The sequence below is a fragment of the Dendropsophus ebraccatus genome, chromosome 13 (genome assembly GCF_027789765.1).
Source record: "Dendropsophus ebraccatus isolate aDenEbr1 chromosome 13, aDenEbr1.pat, whole genome shotgun sequence".
Classification (NCBI taxonomy): domain Eukaryota; kingdom Metazoa; phylum Chordata; class Amphibia; order Anura; family Hylidae; genus Dendropsophus; species Dendropsophus ebraccatus.
Genome location: NC_091466.1, coordinates 60,326,582 through 60,349,105, shown reverse-complemented (window position 1 = coordinate 60,349,105; position 22,524 = coordinate 60,326,582). Strand labels below are relative to the sequence as shown.

At 45.9% G+C, this 22,524-nt stretch overlaps 2 protein-coding genes across 7 annotated transcripts in view; one reads left to right on the top strand and one right to left on the bottom strand.

Annotated features, from left to right (window-relative positions):
- Positions 1-2,971: 2,971 nt before the first annotated feature.
- CHRM5 (cholinergic receptor muscarinic 5) overlaps positions 2,972-22,524 on the bottom strand; it is a 134,177-nt gene continuing 114,624 nt past the window's right edge. For 3 of the 4 annotated variants that reach the window (XM_069950187.1, XM_069950184.1, XM_069950186.1), the window contains one exon: positions 2,972-4,907. In XM_069950187.1, coding sequence (XP_069806288.1) covers positions 3,273-4,850 — 1,578 coding nt within the window. In that variant the 5' untranslated portion in view covers positions 4,851-4,907 and the 3' untranslated portion in view covers positions 2,972-3,272. Of the gene's footprint in view, positions 4,908-13,397; positions 13,412-22,524 lie in introns of those variants that run through there. The other variant, XM_069950188.1, reaches the window with a different exon arrangement.
- The window catches only part of AVEN (apoptosis and caspase activation inhibitor), a 350,669-nt gene continuing 335,098 nt past the window's right edge, over positions 6,954-22,524 (top strand). The window contains exons 1-2 of one of the 3 annotated variants that reach the window (XM_069950190.1): positions 6,954-7,002; positions 7,977-8,092. In XM_069950190.1, coding sequence (XP_069806291.1) covers positions 6,969-7,002; positions 7,977-8,092 — 150 coding nt within the window. In that variant the 5' untranslated portion in view covers positions 6,954-6,968. The other 2 variants (XM_069950191.1, XM_069950189.1) reach the window with 2 other exon arrangements.

Here is a 22,524-nt window from a genome sequence, read left to right as displayed (position 1 = left end):
TTAGATTTGTCTAACCTGCTGATAGTTTCCCTTTAAGAGATGACAGATTCCCTTCAATTTACTAATTGGGGGCACTTATATTACCACTATAAACCTGCCTGAATCATTCAAGGAATAAATAAAATAATGTATGAAGAGAAACTTGAGAGGTGAACTGATGATTCTCACAAGGTAAGCCAACAAATCAGACCATTATCGTGTTGACATTTATAGAGAATGGAAGCTGTTATTACAAAGGACCAGTGGGCTATCCTGACATGTCTGTTGCCATAAATGTCAAATAACAAGGCTCCTTTTCTTAGAGCTCTGCATTATGCCATTTTTTATTCTCCATTGAAACATTTGAATTGACAACTGGGTGTTACCAGTTAGAGGTGTGTTTCTATACACTCTGGCATTATCCCTTTAGAAAATTATTATGCCCAGTTCTCAAATTATTCAGCACAACCTAGGGATATGAGAACGGATGCTCCAGAACTGTGATTTAATGGTGAATACATGATGGAAAAGCCTTGGATTTTTTACATAAATTTACAGTTGTGAATCAGCCTCATTCAATGGGGCTAAGGCTAGGGTCACACTGTGTTTTTGCATCCATTTCACTTTATCCATTTTAGAATGTTTAATTTTAACCCCCTCCCAGTGGTACACTGTAAATTAACATTGCTGCAGCGATGTTAATTTACGATGCAGTATGACACAGGCACAGAAGCTGTGCCTGTGTCATCCCCAGTAGGGCTCAGCTGTCAGTGATAGCGCTCTGGTGCTGACAGTTAAATCTATTTATACTGCGGTTGGCACAACTGCAGCATCTATAGGGCTTTAGACAGAGAATTCTCGCTCTACCGAGGGAGAATTCTGTCTGATAACCATTAGGGCTCTGCCATGTGATTGCATAGCCCCAATGGTAGCCATGGATCCCGGAAGCCTCAGGCTTCTGGCGTCCTGGCTACAGAGGCCAGCGAGGAAGGGAGGGAAGGCCGGGGTGGCCAATGTCAGCGTGCGCCCGCAAGATCTGCTCCCTCCTCTCTCTCCCCTGCCTCTGTTACAGACTTCAAACAGTGGCAGGGGACAAAGGAGAGGGGGCAGACCTGGGGACTTCTGCTTATAGTGACGGCAAAAACCGCTGCAGAAATTGTACACTGGATGTGAATGGAATTACAAAATCCATACTAAACAATGTGGGAACATACCCTTATTCCATGGATCTCCAAACTGCGGCTCTCCAGCTGTTGCAATACTACATTTCCCATCATGCCTGGACAGCTGAATCCAAAGCTTTAGCTCTCCAGGCATGATGGGAATTGTGTTTTTGCAACAGCTGGAGGGCCGCAGTTTGGAGACCTATGCCACTTTTACAGATGACAAGTCCTTTTAAACACATATAAGCAAGACAACACATGAAAAGAAACATTACTGTGAACATGGTATGTGTTGACAAACAGAATTTTCACACCGTTGTGCAAACGTAAAAACACATTTATTATTACGTATGTAAAAAAAAAAAAGAACCATATTGAACGAAAGACGAAATTTATTGGAGGCAATGATACTGGAATTGGAGTAAGTAACATGTAACTCCCTGTCCTTCATCTTTTCTTATGTCTGTACTTAACACAGAGACGGGGAACTTTGGGCCCTCCAGCTTTTGCGAAACTACAATTCCCATCATGCCTGGACAGCCAAAGCTAAAGCTTTGGCTGTCCAGGCATGATGGGAATTGTAGCTTCTCAACAGCTGGTGTGCCAAAGGCTACCCATCCCTGACCTAAAAGGTCAGGAGAACAGCATTCCAATGTTCTCCTCTGCTCTCTGCGGCATCACAGTTATAGTGGTTTTATGGTCACTTTCTGCGACTATGAGACCAGTCACGGCCACTTCAAATAAAGTTACGTTTCAACATTGCAGAGAGCTGAGGAGAACATTGGACCTGACGGGTTCCCTTTAAACTTGCAGCTGAAAATTCCATGTATATGCAAGTATATGTGTTATATCTCATGGGAAGCAACATAGGATGGACAACTTATAATTACCCAGTGCAATGTAGGACAAATTCTACTATGTCGTTGTGTATCTCTTTTAATCAGTACATTATGTGCTATAATACTTACTAATGCCTATTGGGTCAAGGTTTAATCGAACGATGATCTTAATGTTTTATCTTTGTTCTGTTCACAAATTCATTCGATGAGTGATAAGGGTGTATGTGCCAGTAAGCTAAACACCTAAAATGCTTAGTGATTCAGTAATGGGAAATTAAACAACTTTTAGTGAGAGTTCACATTATATAACGTAATTCATATCCCTGTATGCAACAAATTGGAAAGTTCTAGAGATCATTGTATCGCTTTAAGAATGAACGTACCATTGGTTCAGATTTGTCGTTTACTATATCAAGTTCTTAATCCTTTTCGGTTACATTAATGCATTACCTTATACTGACCCCGAAAAAAGCAAAAAATTAAAGTTGGGATACATGTAAACATAAACAGAGAACAGTAAACAAACTTTACGTGAGTATTACCGGACAGGTACAAATTTGTCACTTCCCACCATACAAGAGAACAGTAACATTTTTAGCGTTTGTTTCTTTTTTTTCGTATTTTTTTTTTGCTAATACAATATAAGGACGAGGTGGTCCTTCGAAACATTTGACACTTTGCCACTGATATCAAATTAATTAGAGAGAACAGTATCCAGTTAACTTATCTAGGACTGCTCTTGACTGTACAACATCGAATATTAAGAAGTCATCATAATAAAAGCAGCATATCATGTGTAGCACTCACAATGACTGGATCCCACTGTTTGCACAGTAACATGATAATAACAATTGATAGGCTTCCTAACTCTATGAAAGGCTGGAGCTTTGGGAAAAGCTCAGTTCTGTTTCTGGTGTACTTATTCCATATATTTGACTTTAGAAGCCACCAGCATGCAGTGGCACTCAACAAGGCCCGTAATAAAAAAAAAAAAAAAAGGCATTAGAGACCATTGAGCTTCTAGTAGAGAGATGGGCTATACATTTGCAGTAATTTTGGTAGGGCGTACAATTTCCACTGTTCACCACAAATGCATACACAGCATTGGCTAAACACAGCAGTGTGGTCAACAGTCAACACAGCATCTATAAAGGGGGAAAAAAGTGCATCTCCACGACACCGTACTAGCCGGCTGTTCAATAGTCTCCAGTTCTGCTATGATTTTGACTGCACCGTAGACCTCCCCCCATCCCCAACTCTTGCCATATTAAATTGCTTGAATTGACTGCTTTCAGGGCAGCTTGTTATGGCTTGGAGGATGTTGTCCATACCAATACAGTTTCTCCTCCACGCTTTTTTTTTTCCAGCGACATAGCAGCAACATTTTAAATGTTTTACGGAAGGTTTTGTTGCAAAGAGCATAGCAAATAGGGTTGACCGTACTATTAACGTAGCACAACCAGTAGCCCAGATGCCAGAGCGTGGATGGGATGCAGTTGGAGCAAAAGGTCGAAACCAGAACCATGATATTGTAAGGAGTCCACGTGATAATAAAAGCTAGGAGAATAGCACTTAGTGTTTGCGCCGCTTTGCGCTCTTTGATGAGAACCATCCTCTTGCGCTTGGTCATATGATTACTGAAGTTGGGATCCATGCTTCTCAAAGAGTGTCCTTTGGACATCGAAGAGCAAGGAGTGATTTTTACTTTTCGGCACCCATTATTGACCTCTTGAGATCCATCGTCATTCACTACAATTCTAAATTTGTAAGATACACACTTTTGACTCTTTTGTGCTTGACTTTTCCCCGGCGTTAAGAAAAATCTTTCGTTATCATAATCATTTAGCACCGGCTGCTCTTTTGTGAGAATGTGCTTGGTTTCTTCTTCCTTTTGAGCTTCAGTTTGGTTCTTATAGGCACCCTGGAAGACGGCTTCCTTAGCTTGCTTGTCCTCATCGTCTGAAGATGGGTAGCTACTGCAGGTAGTCAGCTGGTCCTCCTTAGCCCACTCATTACAGATATTGGGACTATGGGAGATCTTGACCGTAGCAGAGGTACTACGACTGGATGACGACCATGAGGCCTGGCACCGCTCTCTTTTGGTCAGTGTTTGCTGCTTGCAGCTGAAACAGGATTTTAACAGAGCCCCCTGTGGCCTCATCATTTCGAAATCGGCCACAGATTCAGAACCCTGCAACTCTGCCAAATCTTTGGTGCGTTTTTCTGTTTCTTTATAGATTCGGCAGTATAAAATGGTCATGACAGACACTGGGATATAAAAGGCAGCAATGGCTGTTCCAAAGGTGATAATTGGTTCATAAAGAAACTGTATCTGACATTCTTCGGGGGGTACTGTGCGCTCCCCAACAAAATATTGCCAGCAGAGGATTGCCGGAGCCCACAAAATGAAGGAAATAAACCATGCCAGGCCGATCATGATCCCAGCCCTCTTAGGTGTGCGTTTTGCTCTATAAGTTAATGGTCGTGTTATAGAAAAGTACCTGTCAAAGCTAATTACCAACAGGTTCATTACAGAGGCATTACTAGCCACATAGTCTAGGGCAAGCCAAAGGTCACATGCCAGGCTACCCAAGGACCAGTGACCAATTAAGATGTAAGATGTGTAGAGATTCATTGAGAAGATGCCGATAATGAGGTCAGCACAGGCCAAGCTCAGAAGGTAATAATTGTTCACAGTCTTTAGCTGACTGTTTACCTTAAAGGAAACCATTACGAGGATATTCCCTACAATCGTTATCAGACTGACCACGGCACTGACTGTGGCGATAGTGATGACTTCCCAAAGGCTGTGAGCTTTTAAGGGGTTTGTCCCATTGGTGTGATTTAAGGAAGTGGAGTTTGGTTCCATGTTCCTGATTTTTGGAGATCCTAAAGGTGTGGACACCAATAAACAGCTGTGCAGATTCTGAAAAGAGAAAACAGATATTTAATACATTCATATTACTAATACAATATGAGAGTATAATCACAATTTTACTGTATAGTATACAAAATTAGGCTATGTTCACACATTGTAAGTGATCTTTACTGCGTGCCAGCATCGGAATTCCCAGCTGCACCCAATGGAGCGCGCGCGGTCGGAGCTGCACGCTCCATTGTGTGAACTGAATAGCGGCCGCAGAAAACTGACATGTCAGTTTCTTGTGGCACCGCCAGGCATCACAGCCGGAGTGTATACTAAAGGGATTCCTTTAGAACAGGCATGTCCAAACTTTTTTCGAAGAGTGCCAAATTTGATGAAGTGAACATGTGCGAGGGCCGACCATTTTACATGCTACATACTATATGCTTTATAACACAGGCAGATAATAGCAAGCTGGATACCTGGGGGGCCGTAAAAGTTCGGAACGTGGGCCGCAAATGGCCCTCCGGCCGGACTTTGGACATGCCTGCTTTAGAAGGTAGCACTACATAAGTTGCATAGTAATAACGGCCGTTGTTACAACGGCTGTGATTATTAAGAAACTTACGCAGTGGGAACATGGCCTAAGGGTGCATTCACACTGAGGAAAAAAGGCGGAAATTCCGACATGTCAATCCTTTCAGTGAAGAGCCGCGCCCTATACTAAACATTGAGACAGTGAGGCGGGTGGAATTCTGAGCGGAGTCCGCGGTGGGGATTCCGCTCGGAATTTCTGCCTTTTTTTCTCAGTGTGAACACACCCTTAGGCCGTGTTCACACAACGTATGACACCGGCCGTTCCGTGACCCGGCCAGGTCATGGAATGGCCGGTCTCTGAAAAGATCATCCCGGCCAGTACTGCAGTACCGGCCAGATGATCTTTAGCCCAGCAGAACTCTCCACTGCACACTATGGAGCAGTGGATTCAATGAATAGCGGCCGCAGAAAACTGACATGTCAGTTGTTTGCGGCGCCGCGAGAGATCTTCTATGGGATCCCGCGAGAGATCCCGGCCGGAGTGTATACTATGTGTATTCGCTCCGGCCGGGATCCCATAGAGAACTGAGCAATGTTTCTTTCCATAAAAAGTACGACTGACAAAAAGATACATTGTGTGAACATAGCCTTAGGGTATGTTCACACATAGACTATATATATATATATATATATATATATATATATAAGGAAATCAGCGACTTTCCCTGCAAAGAATCTGCACTTAGTGCTATAGATGTGGTGCAAGGGTTTCATTACAGATTTTATGCTCTGTCCAATGACTAAATAAAGAATAAAGTGAGTATTAAAACTTCCTGATTTTACCTGAGAAATACGTGGCGTGTACACTACATGAGAACATACCCCGTAAAGGCAAAGTAGACAGAACATTTGCTTTATTGTTTTCATAACTAGTATTACACAACCTACTAAAGTACATATAAACTAAGAAAATATTGATTCCATTGGACCCAGGCATCGTCTCTACAGATAATAATAATAATAATAATAATAATAATAATAATAATAATAATAATAATAATAATAAAAAATAGCAGAGATTGCAGATCTAATATACATAATTATATTATATAAATAACAGCTGGATTTTTTTATGTAAAAATGTGCTCTATTGAAGTCTACGGGGAACTGACCATCAGTGCACAAACATTAAAGAAAAATGGGCATAACTGAGTACCAGCATAGAAATAATTAAAATATTTATTATTTACAACCTTACTTTTTTCCCCTTCACACATTGTTTTATTTTCAGTAAACTCAAAGTAATTTTTTACATGATATTAGACAAACAAAAAACACATAGGGGGAGATTTATCAAACTGATGTAAAGTAGAACTGGCTCAGTTGCCCCTAGCAACCAATCAGATTCCACCTTTCATTCCTCACAGACTCTTTGGAAAATGAAAGGTGGAATCTGATTGGTTGCTAGGGGCAACTGAGCCAGTTTCATGTTACACCATGTTTGATTAATCTCCTTCATAGTGTACTGGATAGTGTAAGGAAGATATTCCCGTCTGGGGGATAAATACCTCCATAATAGCAAAATGAATGGAGGCAGCAAAAAGCGATGGAGTCCATGACGGTTCAGTAATGTGGAGCCATACAGTGTCTGTCACCACGCATACTCCGTGCACAAAAGTTTTTGGATATAAGCATAATTTATTATTGAGTCCTATAAACAGTGCAGATTTAGACAAAGACAATCAAAATAGCAAAATGTAAAATTCCCCCAAAAAATATGTACTCTAAAGGTTTCCCTGTGCCAGCCTTATATGTATCCTGACCAGGCGGAGTGCAGGAGCCAAAGGCATATGGCTGTTTATTAGTTAAACTTCAGTACTGTTCAATTCTTTTAAAGTACTGTACTCTTTAAGGCTGTGTTCCCAATACGGGATCATAGCTGAAAAAGGTGATCGCTTGTTAAAGGGGTTCTCCAGCGAAAATGTTTTTTTTTTTTTTCAAATCAACTGGTTTCAGAAAGTTATATAGATTTGTAATTTACTTCTATTTAAAAATCTCAAGTCTTCCCATACTTATCAGCTGCTGTATGTCCTGCAGGAGAGGGTGTATTCCTCGTCAGGAACTGTCCAGAGCAGGAGAGGTTTTCTATGGGTATTAGCTGAGGTGGCAGCAGAGAGCACTGTGTCAGACTGCAGGACATACAGCAGATGATAAGTACTGAAAGACCTGAGATTTTTAAATAGAAGTAAATTCCAAATCTGTCTAATTTTCTGAAACCAGTGGATTTGAAAGAAAAACATTTTCACTGGCCATCATCATCAATAGACGGCTGCCTTCACATAGTGGGAAAATAGCCTAAAGTTATATTTTATATATTGATGTCAGCTCTCCAACATTGATCACTGGCATGTTATCTATACCTATCTAAGTAACACAAGTCACAATATAAGTAATCCAAATTAATTTTCTGAGATTGAATAAATCAAGGCCGGGGGATGTTATCTACTCGTATACCTTCATTGCCTCACCTTAATCGATGTCCCCTTGTACCACAAACTGTCCTTCATCTTCTCCTCTTTTCCCTAACTCCGGCAGTGCTAGCTGAGCTCCTCTCCTTTCCCGGCTTTACCACTGTAATAAGGACAGCGAGGATAGCCACCCACACCGTGTCCATTACTGATGCACCATTTACAGGGAAAGTGAGCAGAAAGGTAAAGTAAACTGTTATCTCCTGCAGATAGATGCTAAATGATCCATATACAGGGAATACCCACTTAACGCATAGATAATGTGCTCTCGGAGCATGATGTATTGTCTGTTGTTGTGAAAAATTACCTTATTTACAAAGAAGATAACTACATACAGGGACTTGCAGTACTGTAGGTGCCGTATGCATCACAGCTGGAAGTAAGAGCACTTGGCTCTAAGCAAACGGCGCATTTCAAGCCTATGTATAGAACTATATATGACACTAGCAATTAGAAGGTACACACTCTATAAAGTTTTATAGTCTCTGTCATACTGTAAAACTTTATATGCAGAGAGAGATTGTAACCATAACTGATGTTACTTGAACTTCTATCAACCTGCATAATATGTACTGCCTCTTTGGGACCATATTAAAGGGGTACTCCAGCGAAAATCTTTTCCTTTCAAATCAACTGGTTTCATAAAGTTAGATTTAAAAATCTCAATTCTTCCAGTACCTATCAGCTGCTTTATGTCCTGCAGGAAGTGGTGTTTTATCTCCAGCATTATGCAAAGCTTTATACAGGCACTTACTGGGCATTCCCCTGGGCTGTAAAAGCCCAACATGGTTTGGCCCCTTCACTCTAAGCTTACGCCACACGGGACTGACAGTATAACTGACTAGTTAATGCTATAACCAGGGGCGGATTAACTTTAGCATAGGCCCCGGGCTGTTCACCAAGCTTGGGCCCCCCAACCTACTGTAACTATGACAGCACTAGTGTAGTGTTCATAGTACAGGATAGATAATGCCATGATGCCCTGAATTGTGCAAAATTGCTGTAGAAAAGCAACGATTTCTTGCAAATCACAGCAGAACTGTAGCCAGGAGACATTTCACCACTAAAAGTATTAGTCTTTTTGGGTGGCCATGGACCCCACAGGAGCTCAGGGCCCCGGGCTACCGGCCGAAACGGACCAATTATAATCCGCTACTGGTCATAACGTTGCATACTGGTGTGATATCAAATCTTCACTTCACTTTGTATGTGCTGTCTCTTCTATTGGATTGTCTACCAATTTTGGACAGTTGGGCGAGACGTGCACCCACCTACTATTTAAGGACATTTAATCTGTGCTGTTGTATTTCAATTGTGTCTCTATTTTAATGGACACAATTTTTTTATTTTTTTTATTTTGTGCTCATCTGAGGCTATGTTTACACATAGCATGTAATTAGTGCTATTTCGCCACAATTGCACAATTTACTGCAAGATAGTGCTAATTAACGCTAAATAAATCCTATGCTTGAAAATAGCTTGAGGTTACAAACCCACTTGCCGGATCTGCAGCGAGTCTCCTTGCTGCGTTTTTGCAGGGAGACTCGCTGCAGATCCCGGCCCTATACTTTCAATAGCAGAGAAACTCGCAGCAGGGATGTACATCCCTGCTGCGATTTTGTCTGCAGCCCGCCCCATTAACCCCCCGGCCGCCGGACATTATACACTACCCGGTCCCCGTTCCTGCTTGCTTCGGGGCTCCCGGTGTCTTCACGGCCCGCCCGGCCAATCAGTGCGCTGCGGCGGGGCAGCGCACTGATTGGCCGGGCGGAACGTGCCGGGAGCCGCTGAAGCAAGCAGGAGCCGGGTTCAGGTAATGTATATCGCCCCCGGCCGCACGATCGCCCCCAGCCCTGCAGCCCCCGACCGCATGATCGCCCCCAGCCCCGCAGCCCCCGGCCGCACGATCGCCCCCAGCCCCGCAGCCCCTGGCCGCACAATCGCCCCTAGCCCCCGGGGGCCGGGGGCTGCAGGCGATCGTGCGGCCGTGGGCGATCGTGCGTCCGGGGGCTGCGGGGCTGGGGGCGATCGTGCGGACGGGGGCTGGGGGCGATCGTGCGGCCGGGGGCTGCGGGGCTGGGGGCGATCGTGCGGCCGGGGGCTGCGGGGCTGGGGGCGATCGTGCGGCCGGGGGCTGCGGGACTGGGGGCGATCGTGCGGCCAGGGGCTGCGGGGCTGGGGGCGATCGTGCGGCCGGGGGCGACCGGGGCTGCAGGGGGGCGGGCAGGATATACATTACCTGATCCCGGCTCCTGCTTGCTTCAGCGGCTCCCGGCACGTTCCGCCTGGCCAATCAGTGCGCTGCCCCGCCGCAGCGCACTGATTGGCCTGGCGGGCCGTGAAGACACCGGGAGCCCCGAAGCAAGCAGGAACGGGGACCGGGTAATGTATAATGTCCGGCGGCCGGGGGGTTAATGGGGCGGGCTGCAGACAAAATCGCAGCAGGGATGTACATCCCTGCTGGAAGTTTCTCTGCTATTGAAAGTATAGGGCCGGGATCTGCAGCGAGTCTCCCTGCAAAAACGCAGCAAGGAGACTCGCTGCAGATCCGGCAAGTGGGTTTGTAACCTTAAAGCAGAGTCCCTTCAAAAGAATCTTTAATTTATAGTCTTTAACAATTTTGCTTTCTTACCCCTCAAAATGTGTATAAGGTTTCAGACGCTAGGGGTCATGTCAATTCTTAGAGCAGAGGCGCGAGAAATCGGCAGGCGGAATTTTAAGCGATGTCCGTGGCGCGGGCTTTGCTTGAAATTCTGCTACTTTGCTCCTCTATATCCTGTGCAATATAGACAGGGCTATTTGTGGTCCAGGATTTTGTGGTCCCTTGGGCGACAGAGCCTCAGTGGGCTCCTTTGTATAGCAAAGCATGTGGCATCATTGTTAGAGGGTCTCAGCAGTCCCCTACTACTAAAGAAGATGCTTGGAAAGCTGGGTGACCTCCATTATACAAGATGCCAGGAAACCTGGGTTTGCTCCATTATACAAGATGCAAGGAAAGACTATACAGGATGCCAGGAAAGCTGGGTGACCTCCATTATGCAAGATGCAAGGAAAGCTGGGTGTCCTCCATTATACAAGATGCAAGGAAAGCTGGGTGACCAGCATTATAAAAGATGCTAGGAAAGCTATGACCCCATTATACAAGATGCTAGGAAAGCTAAGTGACCCCATTATACTTGCTATACAAGATGCTGGGAAAGCACCTCCAACTAGCAGTGATGAGTTACCATCCTTCCTGCTGTAAAGCCCCTCTCTCTTCCTCAGGCCCTGCGCACTCAAGCTAATCTTTCACCCGCAGTAGGTCAGGGACAAAGCTTGCGGCACATATCCGGGGCATTAATTTGCCGGCACAGTCCCCGTAAAACTGGGAACTGGGGTGGGGGCAAGGCTGTGGCATCACTCCATGGGTGTTTGGTGGCCCTGCATTCCAGGGGAAGCAAGTGTGGGGGCCCTTGAGGCACCGTGGGCCCCTGCACTTGACCGAGTAAGCCGGGTGCTGACACCGGCCCTGAATATAGAGAAGAAGATCCATAAGTGGAGCAGTAACTTATGTGCTCAATGCAGAGTTTTCAATTCCACGATTCCAATAATACTTCAATCTTTATTGCTTCTCCAAAAATAAAAGCCCCTGACATATGTGGTGATCATAGCCATTACACCCTATGCTCCATATAATGGGGTCGTGGTTACTTGTAGTGTAGTGATGTGTGATACATATAACAATACCTGCACAGTGTTTGCAGTCCTGACTTCCTTGCATTCTATGTGTGTCCAGCTATCATCTGCAGGGCAATGAAGTCAGTGGTGTGTAGCAGACAGTATAATTTATGGCCACTCCATAAAATCTGCCGCCCCTACAAACACCTCCAATCTGCCACCTGAGCAATGTGAGAAACCGCTCTATATGTGCGCTATGGCTGCAGCCAGCTGTGTGTGTGTGTGTGCGCGCACTCTATGGCTGCAGCCAGCTGTGTGGGTGTGAGCCTTAGCTGCAGCAGGCTGTGTGTGTGTGTGTGTGTGTGTGTGTGCGCGCTCTATGGCTGCAGCCAGCTGTGTGTGTGTGCTTTGGCTGCGTGTGTGTGTGTGTGTGTGCGCGCGCTCTATGGCTGCAGCCAGCTGTGTGTGTGTGTGCGCGCGCTCTATGGCTGCAGCCAGCTGTGTGGGTGTGAGCCTTGGCTGCAGCAGGCTGTGTGTGTGTGTGTGTGTGTGTGTGTGTGTGTGTGTGTGCGCGCTCTATGGCTGCAGCCAGCTGTGTGTGTGTGCTTTGGCTGCAGCAGGCTGTGTGTGTGTGTGTGCGCGCTCTATGGCTGCAGCCAGCTGTGTGTGTGTGCTTTGGCTGCGTGTGTGTGTGTGCGCGCGCTCTATGGCTGCAGCCAGCTGTGTGTGTGTGCTTTGGCTGCAGCAGGCTACACATAGAGAGCACCTGATCAGGACTTGCAGCACCCCTGTAATACATGGCCTCTTATTTCGTTGCAGCAGATATGAAGACAAGCCACATGGATTTTTACTTTTAATAGTGGCCAGGCCACATTAAAAACAAAACAAACAAACCCTGTGTGTGTAAATAAATAAGTTAAATAAATAAATAAGTTATACAAATAAATAAATTAAACAAACAAATAAATATACACATTCCCTATCCCCCTTTATAAATGATAAAAAATAAATAAATAAATAAAAAACTAAACAAAATGACATTCTTTTTATGGGGGTAACTAAGGGTCCATTTACACAAAAAGATTATCAGCCAAAATTTTGAAGCCAAAGCCAGGAACGGATTTGAAAAGAGGAGAAATCTCAGGCTTTCCTTTATGACCTGTTCCCTGTTTATAGTCTGTTTCTGGCTTTGGCTTCAAATCTCTGGCAGATCATCTGTCAGATAATCTTTCTGTGTAAATGGACCCTAACATTCAGGCCCCACAAATCCGCTTCAGAACTGAACTGGTCCCTAATAAAATCAGAACTGAAAATTTCCTGAAAATTTTTAAAAAATGGCTGCAAAATTTCAAAGCCCTCTAACATCCTAACAAGCAAATGGACGTTCACCATATGACGTCACCATAAAGCAGACATGTTGTAGATGTTGCAGTAATAATTACTTTATGCGGCATGACTATCTTTCTTAGGAAAAGAGAATTTTGAATATAAAGAAACACAAAGTTTTAAAAAATTTTGCTTTTTTTTTTTTTTTTTAACAAAAAACTACTGAATGTATCAACCAAAGTATACCACAAACATAGAGAGGAATATGTCACAAAAAACAATCCCAGGATAAACGCGATAGTTAAAAGCATTACATGGAGCGAGAGAGGTCAGATTTGAAATATAGGCACATATGCATTTATTTCTTGCATATTATGTACTTGTTGGTGTTACTGCATATAGCATAGCTGTGTGTCTGTGTAACCTGCATATTGTATACTGTAGCCAGTGTGTGTCTCTCAGAGTACACACAGCGCAGCCTCTTAGCACTAAAACAATTCCTCACAGTCAGGCCAAGCGCTTCCTCCCGTCACACGTGCCTGATCACGTGCTATGACATCACGGAAGGTCCTTCAGTCACTAGGAGCAAGCATCTCCCGCGAGCAGATGGAGCGTGGCCGCGGTAAACACCGGAGAGGTGGCGGTGGTCGGAGACCATACAGAGGTCGCGGCTCAGGAGGGGACAGGGAGCACGCCCATAGAGGGCACAGGGATCTGCCCAGGGATCGAAGGGGTCCTCAGGAGCCAGAGAAGGAGGTGAGGACCTGAAGGGGCGGGGCTTCTGTCTTCCATGCTGATGTGCTGTGACACTAGTATGTACTGAGGTCTCCTCGTGCGCTTATCAGAACCGGATAGAGGCCGGGACATGTGCATGTAAGGAAGCGCCGTGTACACTGCAAGCGCAATGCGCATGTGCTGAAGTTCTGTCACTCATAAACCAGATGAACTGCAGAGCGCCTCCTCATAGACCATAGTAACTGCAGAGTGCCTCCTCATAGACCATAGTAACTGCAGGAGCACCACCTCATAGACCATAATGCCTGCAGAGTGCCTCCTCATAGACCATAGTAACTGCAGAGCACCACCTCATAGACCATAGTAACTGCAGAGCACCACCTCATAGACCATAGTAACTGCAGAGTACCACCTCATAGACCATAGTAACTGCAGAGCACCACCTCATAGACCATAGTAACTGCAGAGTGCCTCCTCATAGACCATAGTAACTGCAGAGTGCCTCCTCATACACCATAGTAACTGCAGAGTACCACCTCATAGACCATAATGCCTGCAGAGCACCACCTCATAGACCATAGTAACTGCAGAGCACCACCTCATATACCATAGTAACTGCAGAGCACCACCTCATAGACCATAGTAACTGCAGAGCGCCACCTCATAGACCATAGTAACTGCAGAGTACCACCTCATAGACCATAGTAACTGCAGAGTACCACCTCATAGACCATAATGCCTGCAGAGCACCACCTCATAGACCATAGTAACTGCAGAGTGCCTCCTCATAGACCATAGTAACTGCAGAGCACCACCTCATAGACCATAGTAACTGCAGAGCACCACCTCATAGACCATAGTAACTGCAGAGTACCACCTCATAGACCATAGTAACTGCAGAGCACCACCTCATAGACCATAGTAACTGCAGAGTGCCTCCTCATAGACCATAGTAACTGCAGAGTACCACCTCCTAGACCATAGTAACTGCAGAGTACCACCTCATAGACCATAATGCCTGCAGAGTACCACCTCATAGACCATAGTAACTGCAGAGCACCACCTCATAGACCATAGTAACTGCAGAGCACCACCTCATAGACCATAGTAACTGCAGAGCACCACCTCATAGACCATAGTAACTGCAGAGCACCACCTCATAGACCATAATGCCTGCAGAGTGCCTCCTCATACACCATAGTAACTGCAGAGTACCACCTCATAGACCATAATGCCTGCAGAGCACCACCTCATAGACCATAGTAACTGCAGAGTGAGTCCTCATAGACCATAGTAACTGCAGAGTGCCTCCTCATAGACCATAGTAACTGCAGAGTGCCTCCTCATAGACCATAATGCCTGCAGAGTGCCTCCTCATAGACCATAGTAACTGCAGAGCACCACCTCATAGACCATAGTAACTGCAGAGCACCACCTCATAGACCATAGTAACTGCAGAGTGCCTCCTCATAGACCATAGTAACTGCACAGTGCCTCCTCATAGACCATAGTAATTGCAGAGCACCACCTCATAGACCATAGTAACTGCAGAGCACCACCTCATAGACCATAGTAATTGCAGAGCACCACCTCATAGACCATAGTAACTGCAGAGTGCCTCCTCAGACCATAGTAACTGCAGAGCACCACCTCATAGACCATAGTAATTGCAGAGCACCACCTCATAGACCATAGTAACTGCAGAGTGCCTCCTCATAGACCATAGTAACTGCAGAGTACCACCTCATAGACCATAGTAACTGCAGAGTACCACCTCATAGACCATAGTAACTGCAGAGTGCCTCCTCATAGACCATAGTAACTGCAGAGTACCACCTCATAGACCATAGTAACTGCAGAGTGCCTCCTCATAGACCATAGTAACTGCAGAGCACCACCTCATAGACCATAGTAACTGCAGAGTGCCTCCTCATAGACCATAGTAACTGCAGAGTGCCTCCTCATAGACCATAGTAACTGCAGAGTGCCTCCTCATAGACCATAGTAACTGCAGAGTACCACCTCATAGACCATAATGCCTGCAGAGCACCACCTCATAGACCATAATGCCTGCAGAGCACCACCTCATAGACCATAGTAACTGCAGAGTGCCTCCTCATAGACCATAGTAACTGCAGAGCACCACCTCATAGACCATAGTAACTGCAGAGCACCACCTCATAGACCATAGTAACTGCAGAGTGAGTCCTCATAGACCATAGTAACTGCAGAGTGCCTCCTCATAGACCATAGTAACTGCAGAGTGCCTCTTCATAGACCATAGTAACTGCAGAGCACCAGAACGCCTCCTCATAAACCTGCTGTATATCCTGCAGGAAGTGGTGTATTTTTTCCAGTCTCAGGGTACGTAGGACGGGGAAGGTAAGTAATGGATTTATTGCCCACTTAGCGTGATGTGTCAGTATCATGCCGGGCGGGGAACGAAACCATTACTTCCGTGGACATGTGAATGCCCCTAAGGCCGCACTGACAAGTTCTGTGTTCCGCACGGAACACAGATGTGACGTGCCTCCGACGGACGCCATTCCTGGCTTTGGCTTCAAAAATCTGTCAGATAAATCTCTCTGTGTAAACACACCATTAGGTAGACTGCATTGGTAGGGGCTTGATTTTATACACCTGGGGCAATTGGTGTGAATAAAACACCTGCATTCAGCGATTAGGAGGTACAATAATGCTTTTTATTCTCTAGTACAAAGATTCTGAGGTGTTTCTGGTGCGTTTACACGAAACGATAATTGGCCCGATCGTACGATTAACAATTTTTTTCCATAACAATCAGCGTTTATATGGTACGATATATCGTACGGCAAATCGTTTTTCGATCGTTTTGCGATCGCTTAAGCCTATCTCGCACATTGGTAAAATCGGCGAACGACTGTTCACACGGAACGATCTGCGAATTTTTTGCGAACGGCGATTTGATAACATGTTGAAAGATTAAAATGAACGATTTCTCGTTCGTCGTTTGATCGTTCGCTGCGTTTACACGTACGATTATCGTTCGAATTCGATCGTTATCGCGCAAATTCACACAATAATCGTTACGTGTAAACGCACCTTAAGCTCCTGAAGTGCAGCAAGCTGTAACATCTTCTCCCTCCCCCACCCATACCTGATACTGCTTGGGACTCAGCTTCCAGGTGTTAATCAAGCAGGGCAGGGGGAGAGAGGAGACATCGCAGCTATTCAGGAGCTTGGAGACGCATATTGATTCCTTGTACCAGAGAATAAAAGCATTTTTCTACATCCTGTAAGCGCAGACAGATATATGAAAGGTACCATGTGTCTGTGGATTGTAAATTACAGCTCACAGATTCTCTTTAAGCTGAACACTTTCTACAGTTGATAGAGAGATACCTAACATTCATATCTGCCTTGGGTCCCTCCAGTTTACTTTTTTATATCCCCATATTAGTTTACAAAGAATTTATAGCATTTAAATAATATGTAAACTGGGAAACTGTGACTGTACCATTTTATGCATGATTAGAAAGAATGAAAAATACTTGTAGAATTTCCATCCAGGTCTAATAATAGTAAATCAGAGGTAAGAGGAGCAGCCACACTTCTTATAGTCCTACATGATATCAGAATATTCCCATAGTTCAGAGGGGTGTCAGATAACCACATGTAATCCTCCATACTTTCTTCAAAGCAGCTTGTGTTAGTTATGTGTGTACTATGGCGTGCTATTCAATTAGCGCTCCAGTGTATTATTTTTGTAGTTATATTTTCCTGCCAGTAGATGTCACTGTTGTCCAGTGTATATGATGATTTCTCTTGTTGTACAGTAAAAAATAGAATTACTCAGAGAATATAAGTGATGTTAAATATTTCAGTATCAGTAGGAGAAATTGCATTGTTGGCTAAGGCTGGGTTCACACATCGTTTTTGCAATCCGTTTTTTTTTCTACCCTTATTTTTTTCCAAAAAATGGATGGAAAAAACGGATGCATATGTGTGCATCCGTTTTGATCCGTTTTTCCAATGAATTCCATTATAAAAAAACAGATCCGTTTTTTTTTAATGGACACAAAAATGAGGTTGACTACGTTTTTGTGTACGTTAAAAAAAAAGGATCCGTTTTGCATTAGCTTTTTTTATAATGGAATTCAATGGAAAAACGGATCAAAACGGATGCACACATATGCATGCGTGCGTTTTTCCATCCATGCAAAAAAATCGAGGGGGGGGCGGGGTGGGGGAACTGATTGCAAAAACGTAGTGTGAACCCAGCCTAACCAGGAAAATAGCCTTTAAGCTTTTAAAACACATAGAAGGGGATTTGTTACTTTTTTTTTTTTTTTTTTTTTACCCTTTTCAGCTGCCCAATCGTCTGTGATGTATGATTATTTTCTATATTTATGTGCACTTTTGTAAAATATTATCTTTGTATGAATATACTTCTAAAGGGACCCTTTTTTCCTTGGTACATTCAAATCTACCCCCAAAAACAAGCACTCACACAAGTTTAAAGATGAAAGTGCCAAAAAAGCCACAAAAAACACTGTGCACTTACATCCTGCTGCCTGTGTAAAATAAGTGGTTCCCCTGTAAAAAACAAACAAACCCAAAGCGACCTGTCATTTTGAGTATAAGCTCACGGTGCAGTAAGGTGGCAATCACATATTCCGTGATTCCAGTCCATGCACGGAAGATGTGCTTCTGACTGGAATAATGGATATCCCAACATCATGTATTATGATGATGCTGGGAACTCTGAAACTGTTTAAAGAGGATGTACCACCTGGTACATTCTCTTTAACCTGAACCCACGGATTGATGGGCGCCGGCATGGGGAAGCCGGTGCTGCAGTCCGTTTTTCGGACCGCCGCCCGGTTCCCGTGCACGGCGCCGTTCGATCCAGCGGTACCGGCCGGTGCTAAAGCACTGGAGGTCGGCCGGGCCGCCCCCAGTGGGAGGGAATTCCCTCTCCTCTATGACGCGGCTCCATTCATTCTAAGCGAGCCGTGTCATACAGGGGAGGGAATTCCCCCCCACTGGGGGCGGCCCGGCCGACCTCCAGTTCTTCAGCACCGGTTGGTACTGCTGGATCGAACGGCGCCGTGCACGGGAACCGGGCGGCGGTCCGAAAAACGGACAGCGGCACCGGCTTCCCCGTGACGCCGCTGATCGATCCGTGGGTTCAGGTTAAAGAGGATGTACCGGGTGGTACATCCTCTTTAAGGGTGCAAACACACAGGACGTATATGCAGCGAGTTTCTCGTTGCGTAAACGCAGTGAAACTCGCTGCATATCCCGTCCCTGTGTAGTCAATGGCAGGCAAAATCGCAGCAGGGATGAACATCCCTGCTGTGAGTTTGTCTGCAGCCCGCCCTTTTAACCCCCCGGCCGCCGGAGTGTATTCTTTACCTGATCCCGGCTCCGGCGGTTCCCGGTGTCTTCAGCAAGCCGGACCGGGGACCAGGTAAAGTATATGCTCCAGCCAGCTTCCGCCCGCAGCCTCCTTAACACATCCTGCAGCCCCGGCAGCCCCGATCATCCCCTCACCCGCCTGGCAGTCCCGGGCGCCCGTGGGGACGATCGGGGCTGCAGGATGTGTTAAGAAGGCTGCGGGCGGCGGCTGGCTGGAGCATATACTTTACCTGCTTCCCGCTTGCTGAAGACACCGGGAACCGCCGGAGCCGGGATCAGGTAAAGAATACACTCCGGCGGCCGGGGGGTTAAAAGGGCGGGCTGCAGACAAACTTGCAGCAGGGATGTTCATCCCTGCTGCGATTTTGCCTGCCATTGACTACACAGGGACGGGATATGCAACGAGTTTCACTGCATTTACGCAGCGAGAAACTCGCTGCATATACGTCCTGTGTGTTTGCACCCTAAGGCTATGTTCACACTATGTATCTGTGTGGCTGTATTTTTTACGCGGCTGGAAATGTGCGGCTGAAACTACGGCCGTGGGAAAAAATAGACATGCGGCTGAAAACATACGGTCATTTACTTGGAAATCTGGTTCAACTAAAAATAACAAATAAAATCTTTAGAAAGTGATGCAAACACCTCTGGATGCATCTGGGAAAGCAGGGAAACAGTTTACGGGTATAAACCCACTTGACGTATTTGCTGCGTGAATCAGTCTTAAAAATAAGCAGGCAAAACGCAGGTTGGCTTTATACGATTGTTCTGCGTTAAAATACGCAATTGCGTATTTTTGAAGCATGAAGCTTGTTGTTAGCAAAGCATCAGTTGTTAACAACCTGTGTGAAAAACGCATGTAGCTTCATGCTTCAAAAATACGCAATTGCGTATTTTAACACAGAACAATTGTATAAAGCCAACCTGCGTTTTGCCTGCTTATTTTTAAGACTGATTCACGCAGCAAATACGTCAAGTGGGTTTGTACCCTACAGGAATCGCTATTACCGGGGTTTGTGATCCTCTGCAGTAATGCCGATGCCTCTCATGGTTAATATATTTAATTAATAAAACACATTTTCGTTGTAATAACCTCTTAAGGACCCATGACGTACCGGCACGTCATGGATCACTGTCACTTAAGGACCCATGACGTGCCGGTACGTCATCCCTTTAAACGGGCGCCGCGGCCGGCCGGGTCCCGATCGGGGGAGATAGCCTGCTATAATACATAGCAGGCCATCTCTCCCTGTCGGCATGGAGGGTTGTTAACCCCCCCCATGCCGACGATCGCCGCTATTGGCTGATAAGCCCATAGCGGCGATCGGAACCTTTCCGGGCCATCGGTGGCCCGATGACCCGGAAAAAAATGGCGGTCGGTGCTGTCCGAGGACGGCACCGACCGCCATTACTGTAAAAAGTAATGGTGGTCACGGTACCACCGTCCCGATCGCCGTGAACGGCCGGCCAGCCGGCCGGCCGTTCACGGCGATCAAAGTCCCCACAAGTAATAAATACCTGCTCCGGACCCCTCAGCTAGGTAGCTGAGGGGTCCGGAGCAGGTATTTGTACATTACTCACCTGTCCCGGGGTCCTGATCGGCGTCTTCCGGGTTCCCGGCGTCCACTTCCTCTTGTCGGGACTTCGGCTTCTTCCGTGAGTCCCGATCGGCTGTTTCCGGCTCCAGCGTCGTCTATTTTCGTATTTTTCCGGCTCCAGCGTCGTCTATTTTCGGATCTTGCGCTCTGCTGCCCCCTAGCGGCTGATAAGTGTAATACACGTATCAGCCACTACAGGGATGTTCAGAATGTAGTAAAAAAAAAAAATTTTTTCCCAATTTTTTTTTTTTCTATTTTCCGCACCCTATCGCCGCTGAGTGTTGATCAGCATCGCACGAAAGTGCGCTGCTAATCAGCAACTCCTCCTTTTTGGCGTAGGGTGTTTTTTTTTTATATCCTACTGCCACGGTCTGCTTATAAGTGCCGAACATAAGTGCGGCATTCATCAGCAACACCATTTTTGGCGTAGGTTTTTTTTGTATACTTACTGTAAAAAACACGTAAAAAAACACTACATTACACCACACTACATTGAATAAAGTTTTACACTACACCACTACATACCCCATATACCAATCCCCATATAAAGATGGCCCCCAGGGTGTTTTCGGTGTCGGACGCATACATTATTATTGCCTCCGACACCGAAACAGCCAGTGAGGATGAATTGGGGGGATCCTTCTTTCCTCCATTCATCCTCATCCTCCTCATCATCCAGTGACGTGTCTGGGAGTAGCGTAGCGTACGCTGCCCCCCAGACACGTCTTTTCCGCCAGTACCGTCCCAATAAGAGATGACGGTATGGCGTGAAATTCTACAAACTCTGTGAGAGTACCTCAGGGTACACTTACAGATTTAGGGTACGTGCACACTGCGGAATGGCGAAGGATAACCCTTTGTGCATTCCGCAGCTGGCACCCGCCGGCGGACTGATGCAGGGGCGCGTCTCCGCCTGTGTCATAGACTCTATCCTATGCATGGGCGGATTCCATTATCCGTCATTCCATCAACACGTTGGACGCAGAGCGGAATCCGCCCGTGCATAGAATGGAGTCTACGACACGGACGGAGACGTGCGCCTGCATCAGTCCGCCGGCGGGTGCCAACTGCGGAATGCACAAAGGGTTATCCTTCGCGATTCCGCAGTGTGCACGTACCCTTAGAGTGTATGAAGGAAGGGACACCCGAATCCAGCCGCCAGATGCCCCCCCCCCATCCTCGGAGTTAGTGGGGAGATCGTCCGGGAACTGATCTTCCCACTGCTGGATAAAGGTCACCACCACCCGTACGGGGATAACTTTTATACCAGCACCCCCTCTTCTGGTCCCTCGCTGCCTGAGCTACTGTAGCTTGCGGCACGATCCGAACATATCAGAAATAGTAATAGCGCCCTAATATTTAGCAGCCATGGAGCGGACCCAGCGCTTCTGGATATGAAGGACCCCGTATCGCACCAGGACAACATTTTCCAGGTGACGTCCCCCACACTGGAGAACAGGAGACCCCAGAAGAAGTGCAGAGTGTGGGGTAACAGGGGGATCAGGAAGGACACCATTTACCAGTGTGACACCTGTCCTGATCCCCCCGGCCTCTGCATACTGGATCGCTCCAAGGCGCACTACACGTCATTGGGGTTCTACATTATCTAAATTCTGTCCCTTATTCCTATTTCAGGGGTCACGTTGATCCAGGGATTATTCTGATCGCCATTATGGAGTCGGGAAGGAATTTTTCCCCTGTGATGAGGCTACTGTCGTCTGCCTCACAAGAGTTTTTTGCCTTCCTCTGGATCAACACAGGTTGAATTTGATGGACACCTGTCATTTCCAACCTTATAAACTAATAATTGGCCTAATACCCCCAAATAAATTAGAATTGTCCCTTTTCCCCAGCTAAGTAGGTATGGCTGCCATTCCCATTAGAGGAGGCCATGATGCA